The sequence below is a fragment of the Hevea brasiliensis genome, chromosome 7, assembly GCF_030052815.1.
Source record: "Hevea brasiliensis isolate MT/VB/25A 57/8 chromosome 7, ASM3005281v1, whole genome shotgun sequence".
Lineage (NCBI taxonomy): Eukaryota > Viridiplantae > Streptophyta > Magnoliopsida > Malpighiales > Euphorbiaceae > Hevea > Hevea brasiliensis.
The window spans coordinates 10,834,713-10,846,670 of NC_079499.1; the positions used below are offsets into that span (position 1 = coordinate 10,834,713).

Sequence of the window (11,958 nt, forward strand, 5' to 3'; positions counted from 1 at the left end):
CACGTGGCAATCTGTCAGCGAGTTACAATCTTTTCCCAAGCGGTTACTATATACGGATTAAGTATGGAACCATGACCACGAGCTTTATTTACTGTATATATATATACAAACGTGGGCTCCACACCAACCGTGGTTGTCCTACGTGGCATCATACTGTAGTACTAGTTCTTGTACCAGTTCAGTTCTCCCTGATTGGCGGCGAAATTTAAAAAAATAATATAGAGGGGGTAAATGGTAATTTTAGGAAAATGAAGGGCAGTAATGGAAAAAAGTGTGATTTTTCGGTGATCACGGTGACCGGTTCAACCGGCTAGAAAAGTGGGATAAACTCTAACTGTAAGCTAACCGGTGAGATTTCAACGTCTTTTCTATTTTCAGCGGTATATGGATTTTTTTTTTTTTTTTACGGTGCGGTGTAGAGTATAGGTTGAACTGGCGGATTAAAAGAAGATTAGATTGTTAATTGAAATAGAAAGTGATAATATTTGAGATAATTAAGAAAAATAAATTTTTAAATTTAAATTTAAAAATTATATATCATAATCGTTATAATATATTAAAAAATTAAAATTGATATAATTTAAAATTAATATATATAATCTGTTAATCAATTCATTTCAAAATTTAAAAGTAAAAAGTATATATTTTTATACATTTTATCAAATAAAAATTATTTTAATTACAATTAAAAATATTAAATATTTATAAAGAAATCAAAATAATTAGATATATAATTATTTAAAATTGTATTCAACATAATTAATTTAAAATTTTAGTATTAACAAAATTTTATATTATAATTTTACAAAATATTAAATTATAATTTGAAAAACTTGAAGATCTCATAAAAGGACACCAACACCATCAAATTAAATTTACGAATTTATTTTAGAGATTTTTTTGTTTTCTTTTAAGTAAATTATTTTCATATATAATCATATATTAATTAAAATTAATTTTTAAATAATTTTAAAAACATATAATTAATGTTATATTTATTAAATTTATACATCTTAAATATTTTTAAGTATTTAAAAATGATAATTTTAGAAAGACCCAAATTTGACCCACCAACCAGCTATCCTGATTGGCATAATCAGACAAGTTTAATAAATGAAAATGAAGGTAGGAATATGATTGCTTGTTTTGTTGTTCTTATTCAACAATCTTTAATTAATTTCGATGGGCATGTCCATGAAATTGTATTAAATATTAATTCATGTGCTTCATATATATATTGTATTAAATACTAATTTTTAATTTAAATATTTTTAAATTTTAATTATTTAGATGTTATCTCACAAAAATAATATATATAAAAAATTTTTAAGTTTACCATTTCAAGTATTAAAAATCTTTGCCCATCATATTATGTATCTCTAAAAATTAATTTTTTTTCTTTAATTAATTTTTTGTTTATATTAGAAAAATGGCCACTGGGTTTTTCCTTTATTCATAATAAATTTAAATATATCGTTTTTCTAAAATATATTAATATAAATATTTTAAATAAGTATTCTCTATAAAATTATTTATAAAATTTAAATATTTATTTTTAAAAAATTTATTTTATATTTAAAATATAAAAAAATAATTTATTAATTTATGAGTATTTATTTTTCTTACAAAACTTATTGTGTAATAAATTATTTAAAAAAATTAATTGAATTGTCATATAATTATTTTTATTTTTATTTATTTATAAATAATTGTATTTAAATTAAAAAATTAATTTCTTTAATTCTAAATATGAGTTTAACTGAAATAAACAATCGAATTAAAAAAGAAAATTAAAGAATAACTTTTCACATGAATTCATGTAAAATCCGAGTTCGCATTCGCCATTGGATTAGTGGATCTCATGAAGTTCATGTGAAGGTTCATAAATCCAATAATAAAGGTGAATTCATGTCATCAAATAAGAAAGAAAAGTTCTGTCTATTTCATTTTACTAAAGTATATATATATAAGATCTAAAATTTGTATGAATTTATTATTTCATTGATGAATAATGACGGAAACTCATATATTTTATATCTATTCTATAATAGTGAGTGTTATTTCTCTGTAATTATTTAAAATGCTTAAAAATTTAATATTATTAATGAATTTTTGTTTTTATAATAAAAAAATTATATTTACTAGAGTGTGAAGAAATATATTTTAATATTTAAATAATGATAAAAATTTAAATTTTAAAATACATTAAGGGGATAAAAGAAATTAAATTTTAAAATACTAAATTTTATTAATTTAAAATATTAAAAAAATTACAATTTTAAAAATCCTTAGAAATCTTTTTTTTTTTTTTAATTTACTCTCAAATAAATTTTATGATATATATATATATATAAAATTTTATATTTTACTGTAAAAGCTTCATTTAAAATACAGTGTAAAAGGAAATAAGATTTAGATGTGAAAATGGGTTTACACATTTTATGATGACTAGTCCACGTGTAATTTCACATATCATTTGTAGCTTTTTCCAGACAACATGTGGTTCAGAAACAAAACAACAGCAACACAAGCAGCTGGGGATTTTTTTTGCTTCCTTATCCTCACACCAATCTTATCCATCCTGCAATCATCCTCCGCCGTTGGATTTCTGTTGCAATCCTGTAGGATGCAGACATTTCATCGCCTACGTGTCGATTATTATTTTTTTCAAAATAATTAAATCTGAATTTCCTCGGTGAAGTTAGAAATCAATACAAATAATAAACATAATTCTTTCCACCAATTTTAGCATAGAAATAAACGATATTACAAAAAAAAAAACATATGGAAATAAGATTAAATTATTTTTTTTTTATTTATAAATTTTAAAAAATAAATTATAAATTTTTAAAATATCGTATTGATTCTTTATGCGGTGCGCTAATTACATATGCTAGAATTCGAGATAAATTGATTAAATTTATATTTTAAAATTTAATTAACTCACTTTTTTAAATTTTATATTTAATTAAAAATGTATCTAATATAAATTTAAAATTATATAAAAATAAATTTAATTATTATTAAATTAAATATTTTTATTTAATTAAAATATATATTTAAACTCTCCATGGAGACACTCTTTCATTAAATCTTGTTATCAAAACAAAGGTTTTTGCTGAGTAGACAGCGAAAGTTTGGCCCAATTTGAGTCATCAGTTGAACTATAAAGATTTTGCGCGAAACCCATATATCGATTAGATCCTTAAAGAAAGACCATTGCATTAACCGACATCGTTTAAGATCACATCAAACGCATTGTCGTTTTCTGTTTTCCCTCGCACCTTCCTGACTGCAATACGATCTCCACTGTAAGTTGCAGAGATGGAGTTTCCGTTTTGGATCACTGTCGCTTTAAGCTTTACGATCCATAGTTTAGAACTCGAAATTCTTGTTGCATTATTTTTCATAATTTTTTCTTTTAATTTCTCTCTCGCCGGCTGTGTTTCAATAGAGGAGAGATGTATCAGTGGAGGAAATTCGAGTTTTTCGAGGAGAAATATGGGGGAAAAAGCAAGATTCCCGAAGACGTTAGTGGAAAGATCGAGTGCTGCTCCAGCGGCAGAGGTAAAGTGGTGATCGGCTCCGACGACGGCACCGTCAGCTTACTCGATCGAGGCCTTAACTTCAATTTCGCCTTTCCAGCTCATTCTTCCTCCGTCCTTTTTCTCCAGCAGCTCAAAGTATGATTCTTCTTTTACAAATTATTTTTCGTTGTTAAAAGGAATGTTTTTTTTTTTTTTTTGAAGCTTAATTTTGCTTTCTTAGCAAGCTTGAGGAATAAGTTTCGATTCTTCTGGTTTGAAGTTTTTCCTCTTTTCCTGTTAGGTTGCTTTTAAATGTTCATAAATTGAGAAGCGAATGTATATACTTATCCCAAAATTGCAAGCTAAAAAACTGAATTTGAAGAGGACCATCTAGTAATGACATGAAGAAGTGAAAACTGATATTGAAGAAATGGAAATTGAAGCCTTTGATCCTAAGCCATTGGTCGAGTGTCTAAGTTCTTGTCTCATTGTGCAAAAGTTTAGTTATTTTAACCCTGAAACATCTGTTCCTTTCAAAAATTTCCAATGCATTAAAAAGAATGGAAGTTTTATTTTAGTTAAAGCAGTATTTGGGTTGAAATTCAATTTTGAAATGAGTTTACTCTTTTATTGTTGGTCTTTTTGGACACTCAGTATTTAGTTTTTGGTTTTGCTTCATATTTTAGAATGTTTTGCTGCTGATGGTTGAGAAAAATGTAGCTAAATTATAGGAAGCTTTGAATAGAAGAGCTTTCTATTGACGGGTAGGATTTGTTTATCATTACAATATTGTTTATATTCTCTTTACTAAGAAAATCAAACTTAATGTTTAGTGTTGATGAAATCTGAAGTTTTGTATTTGAGAATGTAGAAAGAAGATCTTAATCCTATAATTTCATTACTAAATTCTCAACTACGTTCGTATCATCAAGCATCTATTAAAGCTAAATCATGGCTGGAATTGTATTTCATTTTTATTTCCCTTTTTTCATGTGGGATGAATCAGCAACGCAACTTCCTTGTGACCATTGGGGAGGATGAGCAAATATCTCCGCAGCAATCTGCCATGTGCCTCAAGGTTTTTGACCTTGATAAGATGCAGCCAGAGGGCACAAGCTCATCTATACCTGATTGTATTGGGATACTGCGAATTTTCACTAATCAGTTTCCTCAAGCAAAGGTATTGATCTCTACTCTTCAATTTCTTATAATTTATGTGCTCCTGTGTTTAATTGCTCTGTGCCATCTCAAGGACTTAGACAAAACTAGCATAGCAAAAGGTCACCTTGCTAAATATTTGATTCTGATTTTCTATGCATCTTAAAAGAAATATGGAAATTATGATATGCCGCAGATAACATCCTTTTTAGTACTAGAGGAAGCTCCACCGATACTGCTCATAGCTATTGGCTTAGACAATGGGTGCATTTACTGCATCAAAGGGGACATTGCGAGGGAACGTATCACGCGCTTCAAGCTTCAGGTGGATAATATTTCAGACAAAAGCCATGCATCCATTACGGGTCTTGGATTCAGGGTGGACGGTCAAGCCCTTCAGTTATTTGCTGTAACTCCGAATTCTGTGAGTTTGTTCAGCTTGCACAATCAACCACCCAGGCGTCAAACACTAGATCAGATAGGAAGCAATGTCAATAGTGTAACAATGAGTGATCGCTCGGTAAGGAGCCTGGGAATTCTTCACCTTGCAATTCTTATGTTGCTCAGTAAATGTTTATCATTTTTTTTTTTACATATTTTATTATCAGGAGTTAATAATTGGTCGACCTGAAGCTGTTTATTTTTATGAAGTTGATGGGCGTGGTCCCTGTTGGGCATTTGAGGGAGAGAAGAAATTCCTAGGGTGGTTTCGTGGTTACCTTTTATGCGTTATTGCAGATCAAAGAAGTGGCAAAGATACTTTCAATGTTTATGACCTGAAGAACCGATTAATAGCCCACAGTCTAGCAGTGAAACAAGTTTCTCACATGCTTTGTGAATGGGGTAACATAATACTTATACTAACTGACAAATCAGCTTTGTGTATTGGGGAGAAGGATATGGAAAGCAAGCTGGATATGCTCTTCAAGAAAAATCTTTATACCGTGGCAATCAATCTTGTTCAAAGTCAGCAAGCTGATGCTGCTGCCACAGCAGAAGTGCTTAGGAAATATGGAGATCATCTATATAGCAAACAGGATTATGATGAGGCTATGGCCCAGTACATCAACACTATTGGTCACCTTGAACCTTCATATGTGATACAGAAGTTTCTGGACGCACAAAGAATATACAACCTTACAAACTACTTGGAAAATTTACACGAGAAGGGTCTTGCTTCTAAAGATCATACTACTCTTCTCTTAAACTGCTATACCAAATTGAAAGATGTTGACAAGCTGAATGTATTTATTAAAAGTGAGGATGGTGTTGGGGAACATAAGTTTGATGTGGAGACTGCAATAAGGGTGTGCCGTGCTGCCAATTACCATGAGCATGCAATGTATGTTGCTAAGAAGGCTGGGAGGCATGAACTGTATCTAAAGATCTTACTTGAAGACCTTGGTAGATATGATGAGGCCTTGCAGTATATTTCAAGCCTTGAACCAAGTCAGGCTGGTGTTACTGTGAAAGAATATGGTAAAATTCTCATAGAGCACAAGTCAGTTGAGACAATTGAAATACTCATGAGGCTTTGTACTGAGGATGGGGACTCAGCAAAGAGAGAATCTTCAAGTGGTGCATACTTGTCTATGTTGCCATCTCCTGTTGATTTTCTCAACATTTTCATGCATCACCCGCAGTCTCTTATGGATTTTCTTGAAAAATATACTGACCAGATAAAGGACCCTCCTGCTCAAATAGAAATTAACAATACTCTCTTGGAACTGTACCTGTCTAACGATTTGAACTTTCCATCAATATCACAAGCTAGCAATGGTATAGATCTTTCTCTCAGAGCAAAATCAGGAGCGCCTAGGAAATCAAAAGCGGAATCCAATGGGAAATTAATTGCCAATCACAAAGATACAAATAAGGAAAAAGATAGCACAGAAAGGCGTGAGAAAGGACTATGCTTGCTTAAGAGTGCATGGCCATCTGACCTGGAGAATCCACTTTATGATGTTGATCTTGCTATAATTCTATGTGAGATGAATGGATTTAAAAAAGGGCTTTTATATCTATATGAGAAGATGAAACTATATAAAGAGGTTATTGCTTGCTACATGCAGGCTCATGATCATGAGGGTTTAATTGCGTGCTGCAAAAGGCTGGGGGATTCAGGTAAGGGAGGTGACCCATCTCTATGGGCAGATCTGCTGAAATATTTTGGTGAACTGGGAGAAGATTGCTCCAAAGAAGTCAAGGAAGTTTTGACTTATATAGAAAGAGATGACATCCTGCCTCCTATTATTGTTCTTCAGACCTTGTCCAGAAATCCATGCCTCACACTCTCTGTCATCAAGGATTATATAGCTCGGAAACTTGAACAAGAGTCAAAGCTGATTGAAGAGGATCGACGAGCAATTGATAAGTATCAGGTTGTAATGCACTCTTTTGCAACTTATATTTTATAGCTTAATCCCACCAATCAATTGTAAAATGTAGCTATGATTCAATACTCGGGGCTTTTTTGAGGCTTTTTTGTCTTGAATCAATTCTGCTTGGGGATTGTTTCACTTGTTATGCATGTGTTACGTTTCTAAGTTCTAATAATCATTATAGAACCACTAACTAAATTTTTGGTTCTCAATGACAATGGACAGAACAAAATAATTTATATTTGTTTCTTTCTTCACACTTCAAATGGTATAGATGTTTACTTCATTCAAAACCTCAAGTGTTTATTACTTTGGAAGTAAGAACTAATCCAACGATCTTTAAACTGTGCAGGAGGATGTGTTGGCAATGAGAAAAGAAATTCAGGATCTTAGGACTAATGCAAGGATCTTTCAGCTCAGCAAGTGCACTGCTTGCACTTTCACCCTTGATCTTCCTGCTGTACACTTTATGTGCATGCATTCATTCCATCAGCGTTGCCTTGGTGATAACGAAAAGGAATGTCCTGAGTGCGCTCCTGAGTACAGGTCTGTTCTGGAAATGAAGAGAAGTTTGGAGCAGACTTCCAGAGATGACGATCAATTTTTTCAGCAAGTGAAGAGCTCTAAGGACGGGTTTTCTGTGATTGCTGAGTATTTTGGAAAAGGAATCATTAGCAAAACCAGTAATGGCCCTACAGGCACTCAGAGATCAAGCAGTATATCTTCCAGTAGTGGGTTCTGATGTATTTTGAGTGTTGCTCATTTTCATGTTACTAATTTATGCATCGTCTTGCATTTTTCTGCTCAATGGTGTTTGGTAATTAGTCGTAGCTAGGATAGTAATGATCTATAATTGTTCTTTGCTGTAATGCTATGCTTCTGCTATGAGATCAGCCAAGGTCTGTTTCGCCCAATTGAGCTTTCTGTCCAAATAAAAACAAATGCTTGGGAATACACCAAGTGTGAGCGACGTGTCCTGACCTCAATCTATTTAGCATTATTTTTTCCAACATTACTCCAGTGCTTGAGAGTTCGCCACAAAAGTGGAGAAACAACATTGTCACCCTGAAAATAAAATTATGGCCTTCCTTCCCATTTGGTGCGAGACCTTTCCCCTTATATTTTCAACCTTCCTTGAGCTCTTTTGGGCATGTGAGTGACATGGTAAGAGCCATGTCCACACCTCTAGCCCTAGGTGGCCGAATGGGCCTCGGAGTGAGTTTAAGGCTTGACCACTTCCATGGTCCAAATTGTGGGCCTTGTGAGGCTTTAGAGCAAGCTTTAGCCTGTGGTCTTGAGTCTAAGCCCAAACCTAGTCAAAACTAAAATTCTAGACTTTTATTTACTTTTTCAGTCTAATTCAACTCGAAAAAGCCTTGTTCATGAGCTATCGAAACCCTTTTTCTTAAAATTTTAATTAGCAAAGGCCTCTAATTCATGACCACACTTGAAATTTGATATTAGTTCTCATCATATCAGCTCCTTGCCCACTCAACCATGCATACATGTGAGGGTACCAAAAATATACATATAAACTAAGAGATGCATCCATTCTTATCATCTGCATTCTTTTTTCCCAGAGAGGAACATCATACTGAGGGGTATGATATGTTCATACTTGTGCCATGGTTTAATTCTGAACATTTGTTGCTTGATTTCTCCCAACGCAATATTAAGGCATATCAATGGCTACATTTAGGGTTTTTTGTTCATTTTTTTTTCCACTTTGGGGTTAAATTTCTTCATTTATGTCAACTTGTGGACTAGAAATTAATTGTTTTTTGCTTGTAACAGCTTTCACAGCTGTTGGAATTAAGGTTATGGTTTTCATTGCTTATGTCCATGGGGCCTACTCTTTAAAATTTTCACCTGCTCCTTTGCTGGTATGCTATGTCTGCATATAATGTGGGAATCCAAACAAGGAATGAAGTTGCTGTCTGTAAGCACTTTTGTGATTGTTTTGGCCTTCAGGAAGGTGGTTGGTCACTAATTAATTAGTTCAATCAAATGTTTGGTGATTATATTATAGGTTTGTGGACCCTAAAATCAGTTGTGAGCAAGTCCTCTGTTTCCACTTTTGGCATTCAAACTTTCTTTTTCTATACATAAAATACTTTTAAAAGGAATCTTTTTTTTTATTATTATTATTATGAATCTAGCATTCAATCACTGCATTACTATTTAATCAATAATTTTGATTATGTCGGGATTAGAAATCTAATTATTTTATTTTTGATGATGGGTTTAAATTTTTGCTAAAATTAACATTAACTTAATTAAATTTTTAATGAGACTAAGTTATAAGTTTTATCAAAATTTAAAAATTAAATTATTAGATTTTTAAAATATAAAAATTAAATTATAAATTTTATCAAATTTTAAGAACTAAATTATAATTTACTTTAATAAAATCTTTAAATGTGTGCAAATCTCAGGCCCTATTTATAGTGTTCTGCAACCCTAATTACTACGGGATTTAGAAAAATTAATTCCATGCAAATTCCACCTAGTGATTGCAGCCTTTCCTTCCAACCATTTAATTTCCTCTTCACCTTGTTTGACACCATGCATGAATTTCTCTCGTTCTTTTTGCTTGCGAAATCATATTAGAAAACTCAAATCCCTCATCTTAAACCTAATTAAAATTCATCTCAAACTATTTGTAAATTTTGTCCATTTAACTCTGGGGATTAAAAAAATTACAACATGATTTCGGTGGCATAGCATGCATCCACCACTGAAAAATCTAAATATTGCCCTACATACATCTCACACAGAACCCTTGTGCTTTTGGAAAATTTTGCAGTTATTCAATTGCTTCCTGAGTCTTCAGAGACTGAAGGGAAAATGGAGCTTCCTGAGTCCTCTTGCACGCTATCGCAATAAGCTTCACCGATAAAAGTTTTATGGGATGGGAAAAATGACCAATCCCAATTGAGTTTTAGGAGAAATACATAATGTTAATTGCTAAAATTTCAATTACGACCATATCTTAAAAATAATTGCAATGATAATACTTTCACAGATGTAAATAATGATGAATTCGTGTTCTTATAAAATTATGCTAATTTTTTAAAAGTAATTGCAACGATAATACCTTTGCGTGGCTGGTGTGTATCTTGTTTGGAGGCACTTCTCTGTGATTAGTCATTTCAAATTGGTTTTGGCATGTTGCAAGGGTTTCAATTGGAAGTTTGTAACCTTGGGGTTTGGGACTTGATTAAAAAGAATAGAAAAGAAAGGATGGAAGAAGGGAGCAGACTGGTGGGGCTTGTAGTCTGATTGGTTGCTAATGGAAGCTTTCTTGCAATGTGGCCACATTTGCCGATGGCTCAAAAGGCTTCATCCTGCTTTGATTCAAGACCAATCTTATGCATCAATATTTTCCGATTTTAGCTAATTGAGCTTTTCCAACCTATGGACCCATTCGACTCAAGTTCTGACAAACCAACTCTATCCCCCTGATGATCTGAGACCACAAATATACTATCAGTTTTCCTCACCAAAAAATCTTCAAGACCAGTGATATAACTTCCCAAATTTTTTACATTTTTTAATAATTTTGATTTATTTAAATTATTAAAATTATTTTTTTCCTACCATAATTTATATTCATAATCTCATAACTTTATAAAGCAATTTCAGTATTATCAATCTAAAATTCATTGCTCATCGGTTCACATCTTATATATACATACATATAGACAAAGAAACATAGGGTGAAGATAAGGATGTGGTTAGGATGACAGTATATCAAATTTTTACGGATACTTTCGATCTAATTCTAATCAGATGAGTTTGGGTATTATATAATTAGTTTTGAAATAAATTCGGAATTAAAAAATAATACTTGTGATGAGTTCGGTTCGGATTCGAGTTTTACATGTTGGATATTCATTATCCGAATTCGTTTATATAAATACTTAATTAAATATAAAATATATATTTTTATAATAATATTTATAAATTTTTATATATTTTATTTTATATAGAATGGAATTAAAATATTTTATGAAATTATTAAAAATTTAAAATATAAATTATTAATTAAAATAATTTTTTATGTAAAATATTAATTAAAATATATAAAATTAAACGGGTTTGAAATTTTTTCAATAGTAATAATAATTGAATTTGTGACGGATTCGTATAGTTGAGAATAAATTTTAAATAATTTTAAAATAAATTTAAATTTTAATAATAATAATTAAATTTAATTTTAATAGGATAATTTTTATGAATATCTGTCCATTTTCATCCCTACGTGGTCATGTGGTCCAAGAAGATGATCATGGAACGCAGTCGACGCCTGTATAAGCATGCATCACATGCATTTGCATGGAAAACATTAAATTGATTGTCATCTTAATAAAGTCTCGGAGCATTTCATATTTTTTAAAAAATTAAAATTTATTTTTTATATTTATAGTTACTTGTCTTAAAAATATATAATTCTATATATCTGAAATATAAAACAGACATTTTTGTATAATTTATATTTATGCATATTATAATTAAATTTTAATTCATTTTATACTTTAATTTTAACATTTTTTTTTTAATTTTAAAACATTAAACAAATTTTGATTTATTACATATCATAAAGCTATTATTATTTATTTGATTTTACTAACATCTGAATTTAAAACTTTCATAATAATAAAAGATGACATATCAAAGAAATTAAATATATAAATATTAATATTTTATTTATTTACTTTATTTTTTACCGTTTACATATATTTTATGATGTGAAATAATATATATATATAATACATGCAAATTTACTATTTATTTTGTTAGTTAAATTATTTAAATTGAATTAAAAAGTCAAATTTGCTTTAAAGTATAATTAGAATTAAATTAAATAATTAAAAAATCAAATAAAAAAA

At 30.5% G+C, this 11,958-nt stretch overlaps 1 protein-coding gene and 1 long non-coding RNA gene across 2 annotated transcripts; one reads left to right on the forward strand and one right to left on the reverse strand.

Moving 5' to 3' along the window:
• Positions 1-3,112: 3,112 nt before the first annotated feature.
• Positions 3,113-8,020, forward strand: LOC110650659 (vacuolar protein-sorting-associated protein 11 homolog). Its single transcript, XM_058149984.1, has 6 exons — positions 3,113-3,311; positions 3,455-3,683; positions 4,534-4,707; positions 4,882-5,205; positions 5,294-7,066; positions 7,419-8,020. Exons 2-6 carry the CDS (start codon positions 3,462-3,464, stop codon positions 7,806-7,808), a joined length of 2,883 nt encoding a protein of 960 aa, XP_058005967.1. The 5' UTR covers positions 3,113-3,311; positions 3,455-3,461; the 3' UTR covers positions 7,809-8,020.
• A 1,670-nt stretch (positions 8,021-9,690) lies between these two features.
• On the reverse strand, positions 9,691-10,518 carry LOC131181654 (uncharacterized). Its single transcript, XR_009150150.1, has 2 exons — positions 10,164-10,518; positions 9,691-9,953 (listed from the first exon to the last, which is right to left on the reverse strand). It is a non-coding gene; the product is annotated as an uncharacterized LOC131181654 (long non-coding RNA).
• Between the last annotated feature and the right edge of the window lie 1,440 nt (positions 10,519-11,958).